This window comes from Vicugna pacos, chromosome 26 (genome assembly GCF_048564905.1).
Source record: "Vicugna pacos chromosome 26, VicPac4, whole genome shotgun sequence".
NCBI lineage: Eukaryota > Metazoa > Chordata > Mammalia > Artiodactyla > Camelidae > Vicugna > Vicugna pacos.
Genome location: NC_133012.1, coordinates 5,331,854 through 5,355,361, shown reverse-complemented (window position 1 = coordinate 5,355,361; position 23,508 = coordinate 5,331,854). Strand labels below are relative to the sequence as shown.

The following is a 23,508-nucleotide window of genomic DNA, read 5'->3' as shown; positions in this document are numbered from 1 at the left end:
ATGTCTGTGATATAATTTAAAGTTTTAAGAAGGCTGATTATGTGGACAGAGACATGAAAAAGCATGCAAGACTGAAAACGGTTGGCTTGGGTGATTTTTTTTTTTTTTTTAAAGACCAGCAGTGTTATATGGTGATTTTTGCACTGAAAACGGAAGACGCTAGGGAGGCTGGCATGCTTTGGAAAGATAGGGTGCTGCATGCGGTGGACCGAGGTCCCTTCCTGCACACACGGTCTGTGCTGTTTGTCATCCCTGCGTTGTGATGGCAGAGGAGCTCCTTGCTGGGTGGTCTTATCGTGGTGTTAGAGCCAATGCAGAGGGGCTGGCCTGAGAGAGGGGTGTCTGGTGCTCTGACCCAGCAAGAATACTTTGCATGTTGTCCCAGGAAGTGTGACAAGAGTCGTTGTCTGGGTGACAGTGTTAGGACGTGGTGGTGATGGAGCAAGTCCTGGGACCCATCCCCTGGTGTCACCTTCCACCCAGTATTTTTACGCCGGGGAACTCGGTTCAAATGAAATTTAAGACAAATGATTTTTGAGTTTAGAAGATGGGCTGAAACTATGTAATTGAGGAGTGTCGTGAGAGTTGGAAAGGACATTTCCAAGGAGTGAGTCTGTGTATGTCCCCCTCCCCTTTACGTACCTTTCTCCCCGCACTGCCAGGTTGTTGGGGCTGGCCTGGGGGTGGGGGCAGAGTACTGTATTAGAGGAGCCTCTCTGGGAAACAGAGGAGGAGCCAGTGGGACTTGGAAGATGATGGTGGCAGGTTGAAGAGGCAGGGAGAAGGGACTGGAGCCTGGGGGGAACGCAGGCTCTCTGTACCACATCTCAGCTGCTGTGACAAGGGATGTAACAGTTGGGGCCAGGAGGACCAGGCTCAGGACCTCGGATTTGGGCATTGTGTGCCATCTCTGGGTCCGCTGTCTCTGCATGGGTCGGCCCGTTATCAGCACACTTCCATGTGATGCTTGGTTCTCTGTCGCCCACCCTCGCCCCACCTCCCACGTGCCGCTGAGCTCTGTGACTCAGCTGCTTCTCAGGACATCTGAGCAGCTTTTTTTTTTCCCCTGGGGCTGGCACCACTGTCAGGAGATGTGTAGGCAGAATTCTTCTTTTTATTATTGTTCCTTTCGGTCCCTGAGGTGCCTCTCCCACCCACGGGTCCGTGCCAGTGGGAAGCCCCCTCGACGAGAGTAGACTGTTGGCAGATGGTGGCAAGAGGGCCTTCTGTAGCCTCTGATTCGAGAACGAGGCCGGCACTGATGAGTGAATCCCTCGGGCTGCAGCGGGAGCACTGGAAGGCAGTCCACTGCAGTTTATATGCCTCCTCTTAGAGATGCCCCAGGAGTGGCGACAGCCGTGACTGCCCTGGAGCGTCTGTCTTTGTGGCTGGGCTGGCGTCGGGAATTTGCTGAGTTTTCCTGGGGGATGGGTGCCCGCTTATGGCGGCGAGGCTGACCCAGCCATTCTGCCTGGGACTCCTGATCTCCCCTGATCCCCTGGGGGAAGCCGCATCCTTTCTCAGGGATCTGCTTCCCCTCCCACCAGCACCGGGCCTCACCCTCCCCATCTTTGACCCAATGTCTTCCAGACTTGAAGTCCCTTCCATGGTCCCTCCCATGGCGATTGTTCTTTGGCTTGAGCCCATCTCTCTCCCTTTTCTGAATTCACAGTTGCCCCTCGTGAAACTGGGAGCTGGGCTGGAAGCTTCGTCTGGGGAGGCGCCGAGAAGCAGGGCACCTGGAGTGGGTACCTCTGACCACGTGATGCGCTGCATGCAGGGCTGTTCCCCTCCCGTCGGCCACCTTTTCCATCCTCCTCCTTCCACTGTTTCTTACCTCCTCCTTTACTTCTGCTCCTTCTCCTTCCTCTCTAGCTGCGCTGTTTCATCTGTGTCCTGTTTCCCTGCCTGCTTTTGCTCTTTTGTGCCCCATCATTACCCAGTGAGTCACGATGAGATCCCCTGACCCGTCTCCCTCCTGATGAAGTCATTTGCCCCTTTGGGATTCTGCCTGACCTCACCTGGAATCTAAGGGCTCACTGTTTCCTGATATCCCTGTGTGTGTGTGTATGTGTGTGTGTGTGTGTAGGGGGGTACTTTTTTCGTGGGGCAGCCTCTCAGCATCGCAGGAGAGATGCTGTGGGGGCAGGAGAGAGCAGACCGCACCGCCATCACCACCCTTAGAAATAAGCCTGATTTCCTGGGAACGTGGGTCCCTGCTTGTGGGACTTGCCCCTCCTGGCTCGGGAGCCTGCGAGTGTACATCTCGGTAGCCCACGTGCTGACCCAGTATCGTCATGCGGGGCCTGGCCCTCAGCCAGCCGTCTCACCGCCACGCTTAGTCATAGACTAAGGGCCACGGTGGGCCTGGGTCAGTGAAGCTTGCTTTGTTGGAGCCGAGCAGGGCTGGGGCTGGGTGGTGTCTGTCCTTGAAGGTCTGAATGCCACATGGGGTTTTCTAATCCTTGGGGACTGTGCGCCACTTCTGCAGTGTATTGTGCAGCCAGGTGGGATGTCCCTGCCTGTCCCAAGAAGGCGCTCGTCCTCTTGGGGGATTGAACAGCGCTCCTGCCTCTTCCTCTGGCTCATCAGACAGACGGAAGGAAACCAGGAGGAGAGGGAGGCTGGCTTGAGGGTGCGGCTTGTCTCAAATCACCAGACCCTGTTTCGGAGTCAGGGAACCTGTTCAGAGCTGGGCTTTTCTTCTGTTCCCTCATCCTTTCAGTTACAAATGGCTTCTGGGACGTAGGGAAGTGAGGGGTGTGATGTGGGGGCTGAGGGGTGGTCCTGCCCCAGGAACCCCTCGGATTTGAGTCCTTGGTGCCCTGGAGGCCTGCTCTTTACTCCTAAAATCGGAGTTTATCCAGGTATTTGCACTGGAGCTTAGACCCTGTCTGAGATTGTTCCTTTATGTATAAAATTGGGTTATGACCTACTTTACAAGGCTTTTCTGAAGAGTAATAATAATTCTTAGTGTTTCTGAAGGCTTCCTGTCTGCTCAGCACTTAATTCTCATCAAAATCTCAAAAGGTGTGGGTCCTAGTATCATCCCCGTTGTCCAGATGGAGAAGCTGAGGCGAGAAAAGATGAAACAGTTCGTGGTCACACAGTCAGCCAGTGGCCAGAACTGGAATTTGAACCCAGGCCCCGGACCCCAGGTCTAGGATCTTGTGTTTGTGGATTTTGATGATGTGGAGGGGAGTTGGTAGACGTTTCCAGGGACTGGTTAGGGTGGGACATTTGGGGCCCTGGGGAAGGGGGCGGGTGAGAGGGGCACCAGCCTCCCCCCTCCCTGAGGTGAGTCAGGCCAGAGCGAGGCGCCCGCCCCCACTTCTCACGGCCCCTTCCTCCCTCCTGCCACGCAGGGTGATGTGAGCAGAGCCCAGGAATGCCTTATGTGGATCGGCAGAACCGCATCTGTGGGTTTCTGGACATCGAGGAGAATGAGGGCAGTGGCAAGTTTCTGCGGAGGTACTTTATCCTGGACACGCAGGCCAACTGCCTCCTCTGGTACATGGACAACCCCCAGGTGAGAGGTGGAGGGGCGGGGAGGGCGGGGTGGCCGGCCTGGGAGGATGCGCAGAGGCTGAGCGTCGAGGGCTTCCTTTCTCACGGGCAGCACCAACCTGCGGGTCAGTGAGTGGGAAAAAATCCTGCATTGCACACCTACACCCACACCCACACCCATGCACAGAAGCAGACACGCCTGCACAGGAAACCAGCCCAGATCTTGGCTGGAGGAGACAGAAGCTCATCTCTCCTGCCCCTGGGGACCGGGGGGGTCTTGTCTTTTCCCAGACTCAGGAATGTAACGCTTGCAGAAGTCCAGCCGAGGCCGGCCAGGCTGGGTCAGGCTCTCAGGCAGGGCTTGCTTCCTCTAACATCTCGCCAGGGCTGTGGCCCCGCGGCCACGCCTGCTCCTCCAGCTGGGGGCCCCTCCCCAGCAGAGAATGTGACCAGGCTTGGACTCCTTTGGTCTCCTGCTCAGGGAATCATAGAATCCTGGGTTGGAGGTGACTTTGGGGGCTGCCCCGGGTGTGACAGATGAGAAATTTGACTCTCACGTTGGAATTGGCTTCAGCAAGGGCACAGCCAGGACTGGGGGGTGGGTGGTGCTGGCTTAGCGTCCTGTGGCGGTCAGGCGTGAGGACGGGCCCCGAGGCTTCATTGCTGTGCCCCGGAGTCACTGGTTGGGAAAACGTTGCTCTCCTCCTGACTGGGGATCTCAGATCTTTTTCTCTCGAGCTGAGTGCTGTTGGCGCTCCCCTCCCCTCTGCCCTGGGCGCGTGGTGGGACGAGGCTCCAATGATGGCCAGGCCCTGGTGCTCAGCAAGGTCATGGTCATGGCTGTGTGGGGGCAGGGAGGGGTGCGGGGCTGAGACCTGGCTCTCCTTCAGAGATTTGGGAAGAGGAGAGTCTGAGTGTTGGGGGCTGGATTTGTGCTTTAAGATGTGAAGCGGGAAAAATCTGGGGACCAATTCTCTAGAGGCCTTTGGTGTTTGTCTTTCTGGACTTGCTGGCTGAGAGAAAATGCTACACATATGGCCTTTATACCTTTACACCAAGATAGGTCTGGTTGGATGGAACGGCCCAGCGGCCAGCAGTTTGCTGGGGGCAGAGGGGCTGCAGTTTCCCCTGCTGCTGCCCATCCAGGAAAGAGGTGGGGCCTGGAGGGGGAATCTCAGGTGGAAAGTGCCCAGGAGATCAAGGATCAGGTCCTCTCTCCGCCACTGCGTTGTTCTGTAGGTTAGGCAGGTCATCACTGTAGTCACTCTACGTCATCCGTAACCTGGCTTTTAGTCCTTTGTTTCCTGAAAGGCTGAGATCCTGGACAACACTATTTAACACATCCTTGCACAGTATACCCCAGGATGCTGAAGCGACAACTGTGAATACGTCCAAGTCTTGGTCTTCACGGAGCTTGCTCTGTAGGTAGGGAGATGGAGGACTAGATAAAAATGTGGCATAGAGAGCTACGGGCCAGGCCTTCGTGGAGGGATGGCTTAGATCCAGGTCTGCAAGGATGGGTGAGCCGTGAGTCATTATTCCTCCAAGGAGTTCATAATGGTAGCACATTTTACAGGTTTGAAGTGTTTTCACTTAACGCTGGCTCATTTGATTGTTATGCACCCTGTCCTGAGCAGAGCCCAAGGGGAAGAGGAGGGCGTCCCAGGACAGGAAACAGCGCCATTAGTGGTCAAAGACAGCACCAGGGAGGGACATGAGCTCACCTGCTTCCAGGATGTCCAGGGTCGGGCTCCCCAGAAGAAGACCCCAAGACCCAGCCTCAGGCACCGAGACAAGGATCGTGGCAAGTTCTTTATTAAGGAGATATTTTCCTGGAGACTGTTAAGAGGACTAGGAAGCCGGACAAGGGTGTGAGCTCAGGCAGAAGTCGGTAGGCTCAGCCTGATTCTCTGGGGACTCGCCGTGAGTCAGGCCGAAGAGGTGCCCTAAGGAGGAGGGCTTCTGCATGCCACACTGTGGACCGAAACGGCAGAGATGGGAGGCCAGCGACCATGTCTGCTTGCAGGATGATGGTGGGTGCGTGTCGGGAGTCACCGTGGACCACAAACAGCTTTGACTGCCTGTTAGATTTAGATCGTTGTGCTCAAGTGTGAAATCAAGGCTTTTTTCGTCCAGAGAGTGGTGGCACCAAACAGATACAGGCTGAAACCCACTGGCTAAAAGGGACCCTGTCAATGGAAAATTTCAGTGTTATCGATTCGGTCACCCATCTGGTTAATGCATTTAAAAATCAATCTGCTGACAGTACTGAGCACACAATTCCTGAAGAGAAACAGAGAATGGCTGGGTTTCCCGTAAGACGTGACTGCGATGTGCTAGGACCAGCATGTGCCTTTCAGTTTCATGTTGGTCCCTGTCGTGACGGAGGAGGTGACAGTCCTTCATTAGGCTGTTTCACTGTATCGCTGTGACCCTCAGGGTCACTGTGTTTCAGTTGTACGGCAATGCTCGTGTTCCACCCTTGTGATGCCCGCTTGGTTAAGTATCACGAGACTTCTTCATACAGCCTGGAGCAAAGGGTGAACAGAAGCATGCCAACAATGTCACACGAGATTGTGCTCTTCTCAGATTTACTACATAATCTATGTTTTCTCTCTTTTGCCAAAAAAAATACTCAGATGCTTTCACTTTCCAAAGGCCATGATGTGAATTATGGATTCTCATAATCTCCAAAATGATTGCTTTTCTCTGTTAACTCTGGGGCCACAGTAAAAGCCCTTTGCTTCTGGCTTTTTTTTTTTTTTTCCAATAAGCTGGAAACGATTCTTTCCATTGAAAGGGGCAAAGAGCTTTAACTGTGTTGACAAAGAGATGGATCTTTGGCTGGATTTTAGTGGAAAGAATACAGAAGACCAGGAAGAAATTACATTCACATACAACGTATGATGAATAATACTTTTGCCTTAAAGGCTAGGTGAAAATTGCTATTTTTTTTTAAATTGCCTTTTCTGTATCAGAAGTTTCTTTGAGCAACATTTGGCTGAAATTCAACAATATTTAAAAAACTTCTGCGTCATATGCTTCAACCTGTCAAAATGCCAAGAACCGGGAATATAACTTTCATTAAAAAATGGCCAGCACATACACATGATATAAAATTCAAAATGTGGGAAAACTGATGTAGTGACACATTCCCCCACCCCGTCCCTCAGCCACATGTCCCCCTAGCCAGTGGCAACCAATATTTCTAAGTTCTTTTTTTTTAAAAACAGCTTTATTGAGATATAATTCACATAGTTATGTATATTTAAAACATTTTTACTTATTTATTGTTGTTTACTTGTCTCTTCTTTTTGGGGGGGGAATAATTAGATTTTTCTTTTTAAATGGAGGTACTGGGGATTGAACCCAGGACCTTGTGCATGCTAGGCACACACTGTCCCACTGAGCCACACCTCCTCGCTATTTCCAGATTCTTGTGTGTCTCTCCAGAGATACTCTCTACAGGTGTAAGCATCATGATAACTTTCAGATCTTCAATTGTTTGCGCAAAGAATTTTTTTAAATTTATTATTTTATTTTTATTTTTTAAATTTATTTTTTTTATTTCCTTGTGGGGGGGAGGTAATTAGGTTTATTTATTTATTTTTTAATGGAGGCACTGGGGGTTGAACCTAGGACCTTGCGCATGCTAAGCATGCACTCTACCACTGAGCTATAATCCTCCCTGCAAAGTGTTTTTAATTCATGATTTTGTGTAATTGGTACATTAACTGTCGATGTAGACACATGACTTCAAGGGTTAATTGGAATTGCTGGCCTGCTTTGGTCCATACTAGGTTAGAGTAAGAATGCAGAATTCCTTTTGGAAAAAAATCCCCAAAGATTTTAAGCAACAGATTTGTGTTTTCACCAAAATGCAAATTCTGCTTAGGGTCAGTTACTATTAAATTAATGATTTTAGACTCAAAATGTTATGTGGACTTTCTGAGAGTTAAAGTAAGTGCAGTTTTGTTTTCTGTGCTTTGTACAGTCATCTTTTTTTTAGGACAATTCTTGTCTTTATAACAAGATGTGCTTTGTCTAAATTAAAAAGAAGTGAAAACTAAGAAGCACTGTGGGACAACCATGTTAATAGTTAGCATTGCTCAGTATTAAAGTCCAAGCAACTAGAGATGGAAGCTGTGAAGATGAGCAGAAGTTTTACTGATGCAGGACCGTGGTGAAGACTGTTCCAAGTTTTCTTGAAATTTGTTGTTAGGTTTTGCTTTCAGTTGTAACCTTCAGCATTTGTTTGGTCTGTCTATTATATATGTCTGTTTTTATATGGTTAAATATCTATTCACATGCAAAAAAAGGCAATTTTATTATTAAAATAATGTGTCTGGGAGGAGGGTATAGCTCAGTGGTAGAGCACAAAGTCCTGGGTTCAATCCCCTGTCCCTCCATTAAATTAAAAAGTAAATAAACCTAACTGCCCCACCCCTCCAGAAACAGAACTCTGAATAGAGCTTATTTAAAAAAAAAAGGAAAATAAATTTTAAAAAGATAATGTCTCTAAGGCAGAGCAGGCAATTGTGTGTTTGGGAGAAGGGCTGCATATCAGATTTTGCTTCAGAATCCCTTTTGTTAGTTACATCAGTTGAGCACGAGGCACCTGGATGAACATGTTAATTAGGAAAACAGCCCCTTTTCTGAGCCTCCATCATCTTTACCTCAGACCCTGTTGCCATGAAAAATAAGTAAAGTGATGTGTAGGGAAGCACTTTGATAAACTAAAGTGCTACAGAGACGCCATTTGTTCAGGACGCTTGTTCTGGCAGTGACATCAGGATGGGCGGGGAAGCCGGGGAGCCTGAGATTGGAGATGATGGCAAGGAATTCATCCTAGAGTTTCCGGAGGTGTTTGCGGTGGCGGTGTGGTGGGAGCAGCGAGGAAGGGACAAATCTAAAGGCCGTCTGAAGGCAGACAGTGGCCCGCCTGGTGACTGACGGAAGGGTGAGTTACATCCGTCAGAGGCATGGTACCCGGTTGACTCGGGGAGAACACGGGGAGGCCGATGGACCTGGGGATGTTGGGAAGGGAACCCACTGGAGGGTGGAGGGGAAGTGATGACTGAGTTTGAGGCAAATGTGTTGGAGGCTGAGTTGATGAAAGGGGTGAGGAGTTGGCTTATGAGTTTAATGTTTTGGAACCGTTTCCATGGCCAATAGTTGGAGTCGTAGAACTTGAACATGTCCGGGGGATTCTCTACAGCTTAGCCTGGTGTCTTTAGGTCATTATCACTAGGACTGAAAGAGGGAAGCAAGGAGCTGGGGAATGGGACCAAGAGGCTGACACGTCATGAAGTCCATCCTGGCTGAACAGGTGCTGGTGTGTCAGTGAGAGACACTCTCAGATCCGAGGGTGAAAGCATCACGCCAGAACAGCCATTTATGTCATGACTGTTTTTAAATGGAAGTATAGTTGATTTGCAATGTTGCATTAGTTTCTGGTGTCCCGCAAAGTGATTCAGTTACACACATGTATATATATAATCTTTTTCATATTCTTTTCCATTGTAGGTATTACGAGATACTGAGGGGAAGCCGATGGGGAGGGACAAATTGGGAGTTCAAAATTTGCAGAAACTAACTAATAAACATAAACTAGATAAACAAGGTCTTACTGTATAGCTCAAGGAACTGTATTTAATATAGTAGTAACTCATGGTGAAAAAGAATATGAAAATGAATATATGTATGTTCATGTATGACTGAAGCATTGTGATGTACACCAGAAATTGACACAACATTGTAAACTGACTACGCTTCAATAAAAAAATACATATACAAAAAAAAGATATCGAATATGGTTCCCTGTGGACCTTGTTGTTTATCTGTTCTGTGTATAGGATAGGATTGACTTTTCTTGAAGGGAAAGATTAAAGCCTATTTTGACCTGGAGGATGGGGAGAGGAGCCTTGGGTCTGTCCTCGAGTTGGATCAGCAAGTGGAGCTCCGGCTGGTGGAGGTGTGCTGGGATCGGAGCAGAAGGTGAAGCCGCAGTGCGTCCGTCCAGGGCCTGGGAATAGCTTGCCCGCTTTCCTTTCGGTTGGTCTCTCATGCCAGGGTGAAGGCTGGGCAGTGGGCAGAGGGAGTCGGGCTCTCCCCTTCCTCCGTTCCCATCACACTGCTCTGCTGAGCAAGCCTTTCTTTTCCGAGAGTCTGTGTCTGGCCTTGGCTGGTGGTGGTTTGAGTTGTGGGTTCACCTCGGGGGCAGCCGTGGTGGCTGGAGCCACCCACTCCTCCCCCTACCCTGGGTCACCAGCCGGCTGGTCTTGGCTGCCTGTGGTCCACCTTGCTGCCGGCCAGGCGCCCGGGAGGGATATGGGAGAAGGTAAGAGGCCAAGCATCCCCCTTCTCCCGCTTCGCTCCCTGAATCTTCTGGAGTTTGGCACCCACAAGCCAGTTTGACTAGTTCCTGCCCTGCCCAGTTCAGGCAGCTCTGTGGGGCCTCTTGGTGTCACCCAGCTGGCCCTGCTCTTGTCTTTACCTTTCATTGATAATGAGCTCTCAGATAATGAGCAGGTCCTGGTGGAGTCAAAGGACTGTCTCATGGGAGGAGGCCGGTGTAGAGAGGAAGTGCCTGCAGTGTGAGAATCGGGACGGGTTGGGTTCGAATCCTGGCCTGACTAGCCTGTACCTGCGTGACCTCGGGCAGCTTGCTTCACCTGCTTCGCTTCACCCGAGTCTGGGGAAGACTTCACGTCCGTGAAGCCGGGCGGTTAGGATTAAGCGACGGGGGGCCGCAGCAGCAGGCCTGGTGCATACCGCCCTGTGTGTGTGTCAGTTTCCTCCCTCCTTGCAGCCTCCCAGGTGGATGCTGGAGTTGTGGGGTCTGTCTGTCGGCCCCGTGAGGGTGAGGCCGAGAGGCCCCGTGGTGAAGGACCAGGCATCCACAGAACCGTTCCGTGAACTTAGGCTCTGTGGACGGATCTTCTGGTCATTTCTGTGTTTTTGTGGCTCTTGCTCGAAGGTGGGGAATTGTTTCTCTTTCACCAAGAAATCGTGTTGCTTCTAGAGAAAAGGCTTCCTCTAGGAAGTGTGTCACGTCTCTGGGGGTTCTCGGCTCCTTCCTTGGTGATGGGACAGAATCACCCCTGGGGTCCCCGCTCAGGGGGAGTGGGAGCTCCTCTGAGGCCCTGGGTGGCAGAAGAACCCTTGAACAGAAAGCAGGGGTTGGCAGCATCTTCCTAAAACCATCAGTCATTTCATAGGAACGTGCCCTGCCCCCTACACTGTTCCAGAAAGTTTAGAAGCCCCAGAATTGTACAGGCTGCCCCTGGGGGAGAGACACCCAGTGTAGGCTGGGCTCTCCTCTCCCCCATCTGCCACCCACGACTGCCCTGCTCCTCTTCCCTGAGTGCTGGTGCCACACTGGGCCGCAGCTGGGTGTGGCCCTTTGTCTCACCAGCTGTTGCCAGTGTCTGCAGCAGTGAGTCTCAGACCTGGCGGCCCAGTGGAGTCACTTGCGACCTTTAAAAATATACAGGTGCCTGGGACCTACCCCTTGTTGCTTGGGATGAAGCTTGGGCATTAGTTTGTATAAAAATCCTCCCAGGTGATTCACACGAGGAGCCTCCCCCACAGCCTCTGTCTCCGCTTCCCACCTGCTCAGATGCTCCCCACCTGCTCAGATGCTCCCTGGCTTTCTCCCTAGTCTGGTCCTCAACTCCCTCCCTGATGGGACTCAGTCTGTCATGCCTTCTGCACCCGGGACAAGGGAACTGCAGACTGAGGTGACACCCAAGCTCAAACATGAACATGACTTCTGGAAAAAAACGCTTGCCCGTGGTGGCGAGAAGCTGTCCTGGTCTTCAGTACCATGTGAGTGTAGCCGGCTCTCATGGGCTGGTTTGGAAACTTCACCACCACGTAAGCAGTGTTTTCATTTAAAAATCGAGGAGTCCGCCGGGTAGAGGAATAAGATTCTACTCATGTCCTCAATGTGCTTAAAACCGAGGAAGAAGAGACAGACTCACAGTAGGACATGGTCCAGTGCAGACTCCAGGGAGAGATTTTCTCCTGGAGACTAGTGGTTCTCAAACTTGGGCCTATTCGAGACCACGGGGGAGCATTTAAAAATGGGCATGTTGTGACCACATTCCACTTGAGTCTGATTCCATGTGTTTTGGGTGAGGCTTGAGTCTGGGCCTTTTTAAAACAAGCTCGCCAGAAGAGGCTGATGTGCAGCGAAGCTGGAGAGGGGTGGTGTACACACGAATTCAGAGAGAGGGCGATCAGGGCAGGCGGCAGTCATGGCCAAGGCCTCGTGAAGGCAGGGCCTCTGGTCCTTTCCCTGGAAGAGCCAGGCTGGGGCCAGGGTTGGGAGGGGCGGCTGGCGTTGGGCTCTGACGCCGGGCCCTCCCCAGGTGCCGATGACATCTGGCTGCTGAGACCCTCAGCACAGGCAGTCGGCATGCTCTTCCTGGACCGGGGAGTGTCTTCCTGGGGCTGTTGCCTTGGCAGACAGCTGTCACCGGTCATCTCCTGAGTCCAGCAGTCGCCGTGGACACTGAGCCATCACTCTGGCTCAAACCTTGGCTGTTTCCTCCTGTCACTCATTTCCCCCCGGGTGGGGAGGAAGGTGGGGGGAAACCGCATTTTCAGACATGTGTGATGCATGTGGGCCTAGGAGCAGGCGGGCAGTGGGCAGGCTGTGGGGAAGGGAGTGGGGACACCGCCAGGTGGCAGGGCTTGATGAACGGCTGTGTCTTTGTTTCCGAAGTGGGAGAGCCCGGGTGGCAGGGGCTGAGGGTGGAGCGGTCCTCTGGAGGGCGGAGGGGATGCAGGAGTCAAAGTGGGATCCGCTCATCTCTGGCACTGCGTGAGGGTTAGGGACCGAACGGCTCCTCAGATCCCACTTCTTCGCTCATAACTAGAGACGGGGCTCTGGGGACCTCTGGGCCGTGGCTCGGGGTGAGCAGAGTGAGTTGCGTAAGAGCGGCCCCGAGACTTGGCGTCCACGGCGTGTAATTAGTGTTGTGGGTCCGGGAGGGGTCCGGCCCTGTGCAGGGGCTCGTGCTGGTTCGTCTTACGTAACCCTCACAACGAGCCTATGAGGCAGGGCTGAGGAGCCCCCCTTTATAGGTGAAGAAACTCTCCTGCAGTCCCTGGGCGGTAATGTCACAGCTGGAATTCCAGCAGCTCAGGCGTTTAAAATGACACTGCGCTGCTTCTGGGGCATCAGGTGGGAGTCAGGAGACCTGAGCTCCAGTTCAGGCTCAGTTGTGTGGCCTTGGGCAAAACCCCTTACGCACGAGTCACTTTCCTCAAGTGTGAAACAGGAGGCTAGGGATGGACCAGGTGCCCCTGCTCCGTGTGTTCCTGTGGGCGATGCAGGCCGGCCACAGACAGCATCCCTCTGAGCAGAGCTGTCTGCCTGCGGTGGTTCACAGGCTCCTCCGGGGCCGTGTCAGCCGCTCACTGGCCTTTTGGGGTGCTGTGGCTCCTTTCTGGACTCTGATTTAGGGGTACAAGCCCTCTCTCTCTTTCCCCAATAGAGGTTTTCTGAAAACGAATGCAGCCACTATGTAGTGGAAAAAAATATGTTAATCCAATAATCTACTGGAAATGCTAATTCAGCTACTTGTCAAAACTTTTAGGTTTATGGCCTCATTTGCAAAAAGGGGGAGGTGTCCTTTGTAGATCTCTCTCTCCCTAAATTTCTAGGGCTGTCAGACTCCTTTTGTCCTGGTTTATCCCCATCCCTTTTCTTGTGAATAGGAAACTTCACACTTTTCCTTTGCTGATGCATGCGAATTTAGGTAGCTGGGCCCAGAAGGGCTCTTCTCTACCATCTAAGATACTTCTTAGCGCAGTCCCCTGGAGTGACAGGTCAGTTCACTGTTAACCCTTTAGGATACTTACTAAATCCCCATTACCCCAGATTTGTCTCTTGTTCATTGCTTTGAGGTGACCCCAGGTAATGGGGGCTTCAAGGTTATTCTTTGAGGCTTATGGCAAGTTCAAGAGGTTACCAGGAGCTGGTCCTTGGGGGAGTGAATTTTCCAAGGTGTCAGTGAGAAACTCCACAGCTGTGATTTCTCATCCTGGCCACTTCCTTGGTTTGCTACCATCCTCGTGTCTTCACCGCCTCACTTCTGACAGTGGAGACATTAGAAAGCCAAAGAGATTGTGTCACGGCAAAATATTGCCAGACAAGGTGCCTGTGCGTTTCTGGCTGTGTTAATAGTGCGTTTATTTAGTGTTTTACAGTGTTCGGGCATCATTCCATTTGGAATACTCGTAACAGTCCTGTGAAATAGACTGAACAGCTGTATTTTTCCTTTCTGTTTTTCTGTATTGTGTGAATCTGTACCCTGTTTATTGAGAAAAGGATGTGGAGTGGCATAAAACAGGACCAAGCCAGCACAGAGAACAGAGCAGTCAGGATGGAAAAAAAATCCTAATGGCTAACCCTTGCTGAGACGCGTGTACATACCAGGGACGATTCTGAGGGGCCTCTAAAAATTTTTTTTGTTTGTTTTGTTTTTTTGAGGGGGCAGGTAATTAGATTTATTCATTCATTTATTTTTAGAGGAGGTACTGGGGATTGAACCCAGGACCTCGTGCATGCTAATCATGTGCTCTACCATTTGAGCTATACCCTCCCCCGCTGAGGGGTCTTAAATGTATTAACTCATCCTTAACTACCTGCCTGGTAGGCAGACACTTGTCATTTCTGTTTTCACAGAAGGGAAAAAACTGAGGCTTATTGGTTAAGGAACTCATTCACAGTCCACTGGTGGCGCCCACACTTTTAACCCCTGTGCTAGAATACCTCTCTGTGACAAATGAGGCCAAGGGAAATATTGATGTCCTTGTACCCAAAACCACGATCAGTGTTTTACAGACGAGGAAGGTGAGCTAAATAGGAACGTGCCTTGCTTAAGGTTGCAGAGCCAGTCAGTGGCAACACAGCTAACACCTGGGTCTTCTGTCTCCTAGTGCTGATTCTGTGGCCTTTGCACAGCATCCTTCTTAACACGAAAAACAAATGCATGTCTTTCAGAACCTGGCAGTTGGGGCAGGAGCCGTCGGATCTTTGCAGCTGACCTACATCTCGAAGGTAATGTTGGCCTGGAGCTCTGGGAATTCGTGGTCTGTAAGTAGGTTTAGTATCTGAACTAGAGGAAGTGTCACCTCCTCTGGCGTTGGCACCTGGGGAGGTTGCGGGGCAGTCATGGTTGTCTGGAGCCCCTGCTGCTGGCCGGGGCGGGGGTTGGGGGGACTGTGGTCAGCAGGTTCTTGGAGGGCAGCTGTGTCTCAGACTCCGGGACCCCTCTGTCAGTGACGCTACTGGCTCTCGCCAAGGAGTGAGGGGGTGGGGGGAGGAGCAGGATGTGGTCTTTTTTGTATTTGGGATAAAAAGGAACACAAACACCACAACAGAAAGCCTGGTGAATGTAAACGATTCTCCCAAAGGGTGTGGTTCAGCTGGCGTAGCTCAGGAAGAGTTGGGGCCGCACTGGGATTTTATCCATCACTGGACGGGATCTCTGTGGAGGGAAGGTTCAGGCTGCCCGAGGAGGTACTCAGATGTGCCGGGAAGCCATTCCACAGCCAGACAACTGCTGGAGGGTCCGGCGGGCCTGCCGACAGGCCATGCCCTAGTCCAGTTTGCGCAGACAGGGCGAGAGCAGCCCCTCGAGGTGCTGAGACCTGGGTGGGGGCTGGAGCTGGTTGATGGAGCCCCTCCCGGAGCTGCTGAATTCAGCTTTTTTCAGCAGCCCCTCCCTGGAGCAGGCACCAGTGCTGACCTGTGATGCAGCCGTGATAGAAAAGAAAAAAAAAGCTGGGGAGGTAGAGCCTTGCCAGAAAGAGGAACTCTTTGTCCAGCGAGGAGAGCCAGGTGGCGCCCAGCCAGCAACGAGGTTCCGGAAGGCCTGCTCTCCCCCGCCCCGTCACTTTGGGCCTCTTGGGGACCTCTGCTTCCTCGGCCACCTTCTCCCACCCTCGGCGGGGGGGGGGGGGGTTGAGACCCTGGTCTGAGTGGCTGCAGCAGGCCCTGGGGGTCCTCGGGCAGCCGTCTCTGCTGGTTGGAGGTGGAGGCGGCGGCAGGGGCAGCAGGAGCAAAGTCAGAAGGTGCAGGGCCGCATCTGGGTGCCTTAGGGAGGGAGGGGAGGACCTGGGGGGCGCGGGGAAGGGCCTTTGAAAGCAGGCAGTTTGTGGTAAGAACGTGTGCCTGGCTGGCCCTTCTTTCTTCCCTGCTTGCTCTGAGCTCCTCACAAGATTCGGAGAAAGAGAATTCAGAGAGAGGGGAGCCGAGAACCTCAATATTAATGAAACTGCAAACGCTTCTGTTGGAGAGTGATTTATAAATACAGCTCCGATGAGGGTTTTTAAAATTCCCAGCTTTGGAAGCAGCTTCCCTTAGCAAGGATGGACCTGCCCTTTGCCCTTTGCGGATGGGAGAGGCAGGCCTGGGTGGGTTTTGCAAAACTCGCAGCTGCCCCGTGGTCAGGCTTCTCTGAGCAAAGCATCTTCGCCTGCTGCCTGGTCCAATGCCAGAAAGCAGGGTTTTCCCAGAAAAATACTTTAGCCGGTGCTGGGATCAAATTCAGCATCTGGGTTGTTTTTTTGTTAACCTCTAGATTTGTGCCTCCCCGGGTGTCAGCTCAGTGTCAGCCTGGCTGGGGGTTGGGTGTGTGGCCTCTCTGTTCAGGGGTGTGCCTTCTTGAGCACTAGTGTGGGGATGATGGGGTACTTCAGAGAGGCCAGCAGAGATGAAGGTTCTCGACTTGATGTCACACAGGCCCTTGATGGCAGCAGAACCAAGCTAGCCGCCCACCTACCCTCGTCCACACAGCCAGCCCCACTGTCCTGCCTCCAGTGTGTGTCCCATTTTCTCTGGGCTTCCCCCACCCACTACTTTACCTACAGTGAAGATTGCCCTAGAACAGTGTTCCTGACTTTCAGGGGAGGATTCAAGGATCCTTTGGAAAGTCTGATGAAAAATGTGGACCCATTTCCCAGGTAAATTACATATGTGTGTACACACCCTAGTTTTGCCTGTAACTTCAGGGCTCATTGACCCCACGAAGCTGGTCCAGAGACCCTGACTTAGAACCCCCGCGCATCATTCTGTGTAAGTGATGCTCCCCTCTCTCTTGAAGCCGCCTTGCAGGGCAGGGTCACTCTGGACACGGAGGCAGAGCTGCACCAGGGCTCTGAGGCCTTGGTCTGATGCTGCTGCTTTAGGCAGAGGGGCCCCAGCTCCACTTCCGGCCGAGGGCAGACAGGGTGGGGCGGGCCAGCCGTGCCCCGCCGCCCCATGACTTTGCTGCTTCTGTGGTCTGCGTTTGATCTGATAAGAGCAAGTTCCCGAGAGTCTGTCGAGCTGCGGGGCGGCCTCATCTGCGTCACTCTGCGGGTGACCGGTGCCCGGTCCCTCCCTCACATCCTCACTGCTGCCTCAGCCAAGGACCCACCAGCCAGCCACCATTGTGCAGCCACTGAACTGTGGCCAGAGTCAGCCTGTCAGCCACACTGCTTCCTTAAGAGCCTCTGTTCCTTCACAACATGTGTAGGGGGCTACATGGCCTGGCCTGGGCATCACCGTGCGGTGGGGATATGGGGGAGTGGACTTAGTTATACCTCCCGGGGGACAGGTTCTGCCCTGCCATCACCAGGATGTCAGGGGGAGGCCAGAGGTATACCCCTCCATAGTAAGTGAGACCCCCCGACCTGGGCCCTTCTCTTTGAGGGCACAGCGACCGCTAGATACTTTATTCTCTTGTCATTCTGAGGCTCTAAGAAGAAGAATGGTCATTCCACTCTGGTTTTGCCAATCAGGAACCTGATCAGAGACACTGAGGGTTTCACCCCTGCTAAACAGCCCATCAGGGCTGAACTAGAGCTGATGTCCTGTTATTTCAGCAAGGAACTGCTTTGCAAAAAACTCCTTCCATGGTCACCATGAGGCATGAGGCAAATTATAAACGAGGAATCACGCATACCCTCAACTGAAAACTGGGTGAACCTATAAAAACGAATGAAAAACCAGGCGACTTGTCTGAAAGCTTCAGTTCCCGTAATAAGCACGTGGGTAGCATTCTCACCGTGGAAGCTGGTAACGAGCTGTGGTCAGAGGGGACCATTTGTCACCCAGCCAGGGTGAAGGTGTCCGTTCGGGTGCTCTCTCCAGTTGACGATGAAAGGGCAAGTGTCCTAACAAGCCAGGGACGGTCTCAAGGCCCCCAGCCATTTCAGTGCCGTTTGAAAGCCAGAAGTAGAAGGGGGGCTGTGAGACAGGTGGGTTCTGAGGGCCAGGGGGGCCAGGGCGGTTCTGCGACTGTCAGGGTCACACAGGAACCAGGGACAGGACACACAGGAGTTGTGGGCTCGAGGACCCACAGGGACATGGATCCTGAGGGACAGAGGAAGCACACGGGTCACTGACAGATCAGAACATCAGAGGCAGACAGGATGAAGGCACACACCCTGGTTCACATTGAATTCTGGGCTTTGAAACCCAGAAAAACAAGACAGCACGGGGGTCGGCACTCTGATGTCATGGGCCTCCAGCGCGCGGTTCCTGGGAGTGCTGAAGACCTGATGGGATTTGCACTGTCTGCATCTGAACTCAGGATACGGTGCTCACCACTGCGTAAATCTTCATGTTTTGGGGGACTATCTAAAGACTTTCCCAGGCCCCATGGCCAGCACCTCACATCATGGTAAACATATCAGAATGCACCCACATCCCTCATTGACTGTAATTGTCTGGCTGTAAAATATTTGAAAGGATTTTAAGCTTTTTTTAATTCGGGGGACGTAATTAGTTTTATTTATTTATTTATTTATTTATTTTTTTATGTATTTTTTTTTTAACTGAGGTACTGGGGATTGAACCCAGGACCTTGTGCATGCTAAATAAGCAGGCAGTCCACCACTGAGCTGGACCCTCCCCCTGCCCCAAAAGGATTTTAATCGTTTTACTTTGGGCATCATTTGGCTGTAACTCATTTAATTTATGATGAGCTTCATTTCTCAGCAATCCTCTTATACATCCGAGGATTCTCGTGAACCAAGAACATTGAAGCAACTAATTATTTTCGAATGTAATGCAATATTGGCGAACGTTTCATTGGAACGTTGATGACGTTGACTTAATGTGACATCTTGTAGGCATTTACTTAAATACTTGTCAGCGAGATAGAGTGTTATACAGATTTGTAGTTAAATATTTATTAAAGTCAAGTATGCCATGTTCATTTTGTGGGTTGGAGGCCAGCTCTTGTACATTTATTTTGGGCTCCTGAGCACCTCACAAAGCCCTTAGCCTTTTGCCTGTAGTGCTGAGCATGGCACCACCTGTATTGATATGTGGGGGGTGGGTTTAAATGACTGTTCAGTTCCTCTTTGATTGAGGAGCTTCTGTATGACAGGATGGGTCAAGTTCCACCTGCACTGTCACGTTGAACTGTCACCATAGCCCCTTGAGAACACGATTTCTTATCCCTGTTTGGGAGAACAGGAAATGGGGGTCAGACAACCTGGGGATGGCTCCGGCACCAAAGCCCAGGCCGTGCTTCCTTTGGTCTTTTGTATTTTATAGGCTGCCACCTCGGTTCCTGTCTTGAGTATTTCAGGCAGTATTAATTTTGGTTGTTAAGGAATCTGGGCAGGTCTTTAGAAAGAACTTAAGAGCCAAGAGGGAGACTGCCGACAGACGGGTGGGTCAGTCAGGCCCTGAGTTACTGTGAGCCACAAAGAGACCTTAATTTCTTTTTATTTTTAAATTTTTTGGGGGGGTGGGTAATTAGGTTTGTTTGTTTGTTTGTAAAGGGGAGGGACTGGGGATTGAACCCAGGACCTCGTGCATGCTAAGCATGCGCTCTTCCACTGAGCTATTCACCTCCCCCAACCCCCAAGACCTTAATTTAGACTCAAGTTTTCTTTAGCTCCTGACTTCTAATGTGCCTCCTGTAAAATTAGCAAGAAGCACTCCAGGAGCCCTGGGTGAGAGCGAGTAGGAGAGTGCCCTTGGCTGGAAACGAGGGGCTCGTGTCCATGGAGGATTATGAGAACGTGTGAATAGTAGTTCCTGCTCTAGTTTCCGGAGCAAGGGGGCTGCCGCCTTAGAAACCACAGGTACTGGGGTGGAGGCCAGCTCTAGGGGGACTCAGTCCATCACGGGCAGTCACCCAATTCCGTTTGCTGTCCTTTCTCCGTTCAGTGCATTTGAACCTGAGTGTGGCTCATATGTGCACAAAGGAATGTACGTGCAAGAGGCAGACTTGGAAAAGCAGGAAATACCTCGGCTTTCTTGTGCCTTCCCTTCACCTCGGGTCTGTCTCTGATTCCACCTGCTTCTCTCTGGGGAGGTGGAAAGCACTTATTTTCACGGTTAAGCCGTCAGGGTAGACAGAAGGGAAATCGGTCACGTGTCCCAGTGCGTGAGTGACGGGCTGCCTTACTTTTCTGTGAGCTCTGATTGGAATCTGTGTATTTGTGGCAATTGTACCTACAATTTGCAGAACCGTTTAGGGAGGGTCTGGTCTTTGGGAGAGGAGTGGAAATCTTGCCAGTGTGAGGGGTGCCGGTACAGTTTTGTGGTCCAAAGAGAATTCTGGGGGAGGGTATAGCTTGGCGGTAGATCGCATGCTTAGCGACCTGCGGTCCTGGGTTCAATCCCTAATCTTTCCATTAAAAAATAAAGAAGAATAAAAGTTAAAGAGTAAAAAAAAATGGGTTAAAGAATACAAACAAACAAACAGAGCAAAGAGAATTTTATCAGGACTCTGTGGCTTTTATATATTTTTGCAAAGATCAAGATAAACACTGACGTGAAGATACTGGTTATCTCCAAGGGGCAGAGACAGGATTCTGTCTGGCAGGGGCACACAAGGGCTTCTAAGAAATAGGACTGATAATGGCCTATTTCTTAATCTAGGTGATGAGTACAGGGTTTCCACTTAAGTATAGTCTTTAAAACATTCCCATGTATTTTACATACTCTTTTTGTATAACATTTCCCAATTTAAAAAATTGGGGGGGGGGAAACAGGACTTTGCAGCACTGTTAGAAACATATTCATGTTTCTTTTATTTTTTATTTGATTTAGGTGAGCATAGCTACCCCAAAGCAGAAACCCAAAACTCCGTTTTGCTTCGGTAAGTACTGAACCAGAGGGCAGGTTTTCTGAACAGCCTTACAGCTACTTCCTCCTTTGCGTGGAGTTGGTCCTGTGATCACATGTGACTTATACCCTGTGTGTATGAGTGACTTCAGTCCCAGCCACGTCCCTGGGCCTCAAGTGATACTCCTTCCCTCGGTCTTGCTGCAAAGATTGTCAATAACATAAGGCAGAGGTCCATCCAGGGAACAGTCACGTTTCAGTGTTCCTGGCTCCACGGGGCAGGGTGCAAGATCCTTTCAAAGTTTTTAGGCATCCTCGACTCTGAGCAATGTGCTCAGGAAAGGTGGTGATGCAGGGAGTTGGGGGATGGTAGAAAAGGAGGAGAATTCTGTCTCGGGTCTCACTGTTGCCAAATGAGTGGCAGTTGGGGGTGACGCAGGAAGCGGAGCCAGTTGGCAGATGCAAGTCATTGAATCATCATATCTGCTCAGCTTCCCCTGCATGTCAGTGCTGTCTGAGCTACAAGCCTCAGCAAATAAACAGCCTCTGTTGCACATCTGGAGGGGGTCTGAAGGTGAGCTCCACGAAGGCTGGGGTGTTCCTCTGCTGTGTCACTGCCAAGTCCCTAGCACTTAAGAGTGTGGTTCTTGGCATGCAGTAGCTGCTCAGTAAATATTTGCTGAATGAATGAGTGAACTAATGAGTTCTGTGTCTACCCCCATAATGTCTACCTCTTCCAATTCGGGCTTACTGATGCGAGGAGAGTAAAATTGCCCCCTGAGCTGCTTCCCCTTTCCCAACTTCAGGTTGATTTGAACTTTTTTGGTGCTCATTCTCCTATTTCATTCAAACATCATTGCTAAGTTCAAAAGTGAACCTCAGATTTTGTGGGTGGCAGATCTAAAAAAGAAAAGAAAAGAAAACAAAACAAAACAACCTAGAAGTAAATTGTTGACCTCATGGAGTGCTCAGAGGAAAGACCCGGTTGTCGATGAGGTCAAGGTCACAGGTTTGACCTCAGGCAAGCTTTGTTCCATTTCCCAGCCACAGACAAGACTCCTCACCCAGGTCAGATGTGCCAGTGGAAACCGGGCACTGGGGCCCAAATTACCCACATCCTAACCATGACTGTAACTCTCTTGGTGCCTCTGAAAAGCCGTTCAAGCGAGTTTCTTATGGATGGTGGATCAGTGGCCTTACCACACAGCAGCACGTTAAAGCTGTTAGTGTTGTTAGGCAGCGTTCTTGTGGCCAATGGAATAATCCACACTTTTTAAAAGTGAGAGCCCGCTGCTCCTCAGATACTCAACGAGTGACTTCATAAAGATAAAGGAAATGTGTTCGTCCGCTCTGGGGGACACCCTGCATCCTGCTGGGTCCAGCACCTTAGTTTTTTATGGAGTCTTTGTGTTGCCTAGCTTATAACCTGGGTTCCTCTTTTTCATCCCTGTGCCTTTTTCAGTCATCAATGCCCTGTCACAGAGGTATTTTCTTCAAGCCAATGACCAGAAAGATCTGAAGGACTGGGTCGAAGCCCTGAACCAAGCCAGCAAAATCACTGTACGTATGAGCCTGCCCGGCAGGTGGCCCATTTCAGTGGGGAAGGACCCCCTCCCCATCAGATGGCAGCGGGGACTTTCCCCGGACCCCACTCCACACTAAGTCCCCTCCCTCTTACACCTCGGCTGACTAACCGCAAGTTGAACTGAGAGTTTGAATGTGAATCAAGTTCAAGGGGAAGTTTGTGGAGTGTCCCCTTGGGCTCCTGGTTGGTCGTGGTCTGGGTCATTCTGGGATGCTGATTCAGAACCTGGTGGGATTGGAACATGGATTGCTGACTACGAGGAACAGTAACGGGAAACACAGATGAGGAGGGAAGTCAGGGCCTTTTCCTGGCCCGGGGGAGACTCTCTGACTTTAAGAGGTGGCCCTGGGACCCGTCCAAGCCATCCACACACCCGTCCTGGGAAAGCCTTCCGTTCAGAGGCACCGCTGAGCTAGTTCTATGAAGATCTGTTTTCCTGGACTTGGCTGACGAAGAACGCCTTTCTTTTTTCTTAGAAATACAGAAAAAGAAGGGTAGGAAGGAAGAGAGGGAGAAACTGTATGTCTGGGAAAAAACTGGACCTTGAACCAATAACACAGGCGGACTTCTGGTATACAAAAGAGGCTTTGTTGAAAAGTTTGATTTTCTGTATCATACAGTCAGAAATGCTTACGTTCTAGTGACTTCCAGGGATAACCAGTCTTTGCTGGGGCAGGTTATTCTGTCTAATACCTAAGGGTTCCCATGAATAAATTAATAGGAGAAATCTGTACCCACGCAGGGTACCGTTCAGTCACTGAGGCGGTTTTGCTTGTTGGCTTGTTATTCTGATAAACCTCGGTAAACCTGTGCAAAGGGAAAGAAACGGTGGGGTGGGGAGCAGGGGGTTGCTACCAGCCCACATATGTCTGCTAACCACGTGCTTATGTATGTGAGTCTGGAATGATGATGTTCTTTGTTCGCGCTGGGGTCTTCACCTTTCTGTGTCTTCTACAACTTGGCGGGCTTCTTTCAATGTCTGGTACTTTCTTCTCATTCAGTGTTTCCCCCTGGATTTCCTTCCTTGCTTCCTGCCTGGTGAGCTGGGCTCCACAGCGTGTGAGGCAGCACGGCCTCTCAGCCTTGCTTTAGTGCCTTGAGTGTAGAGTTGCTGGAAAAAAAGCTGGTTCCCCGTGCTCTTTCGTGGCCCCGCTGAGCAGAAGTGATGAGTGACCGGAGTGGGAGGGCACGTGTTGGTGCCCAGAGGCCTGTCGGGCTGTCACCACCTCTGCAGGGGCTCCACGTCCCCAGGATCTCCCTTCCTTCCCTTTGCTCTGTTTATCCGTCTCTTCACTCCTCCGTCCAGAGGTCCCTGTGGGACAGAAGG

At 51.2% G+C, this 23,508-nt stretch overlaps 1 protein-coding gene across 3 annotated transcripts in view; it reads left to right on the top strand.

The window, feature by feature from the left end:
- Positions 1–23,508, top strand: part of PLEKHA2 (pleckstrin homology domain containing A2) — a 51,616-nt gene that overhangs the window by 7,618 nt on the left and 20,490 nt on the right. For 2 of the 3 annotated variants that reach the window (XM_072950207.1, XM_072950208.1), the window contains 4 exons: positions 3,366–3,529; positions 14,525–14,581; positions 20,582–20,630; positions 22,059–22,156. In XM_072950207.1, coding sequence (XP_072806308.1) covers positions 3,389–3,529; positions 14,525–14,581; positions 20,582–20,630; positions 22,059–22,156 — 345 coding nt within the window. In that variant the 5' untranslated portion in view covers positions 3,366–3,388. The remainder of the gene's footprint in view (positions 1–3,365; positions 3,530–14,524; positions 14,582–20,581; positions 20,631–22,058; positions 22,157–23,508) is intronic. The other variant, XM_072950206.1, reaches the window with a different exon arrangement.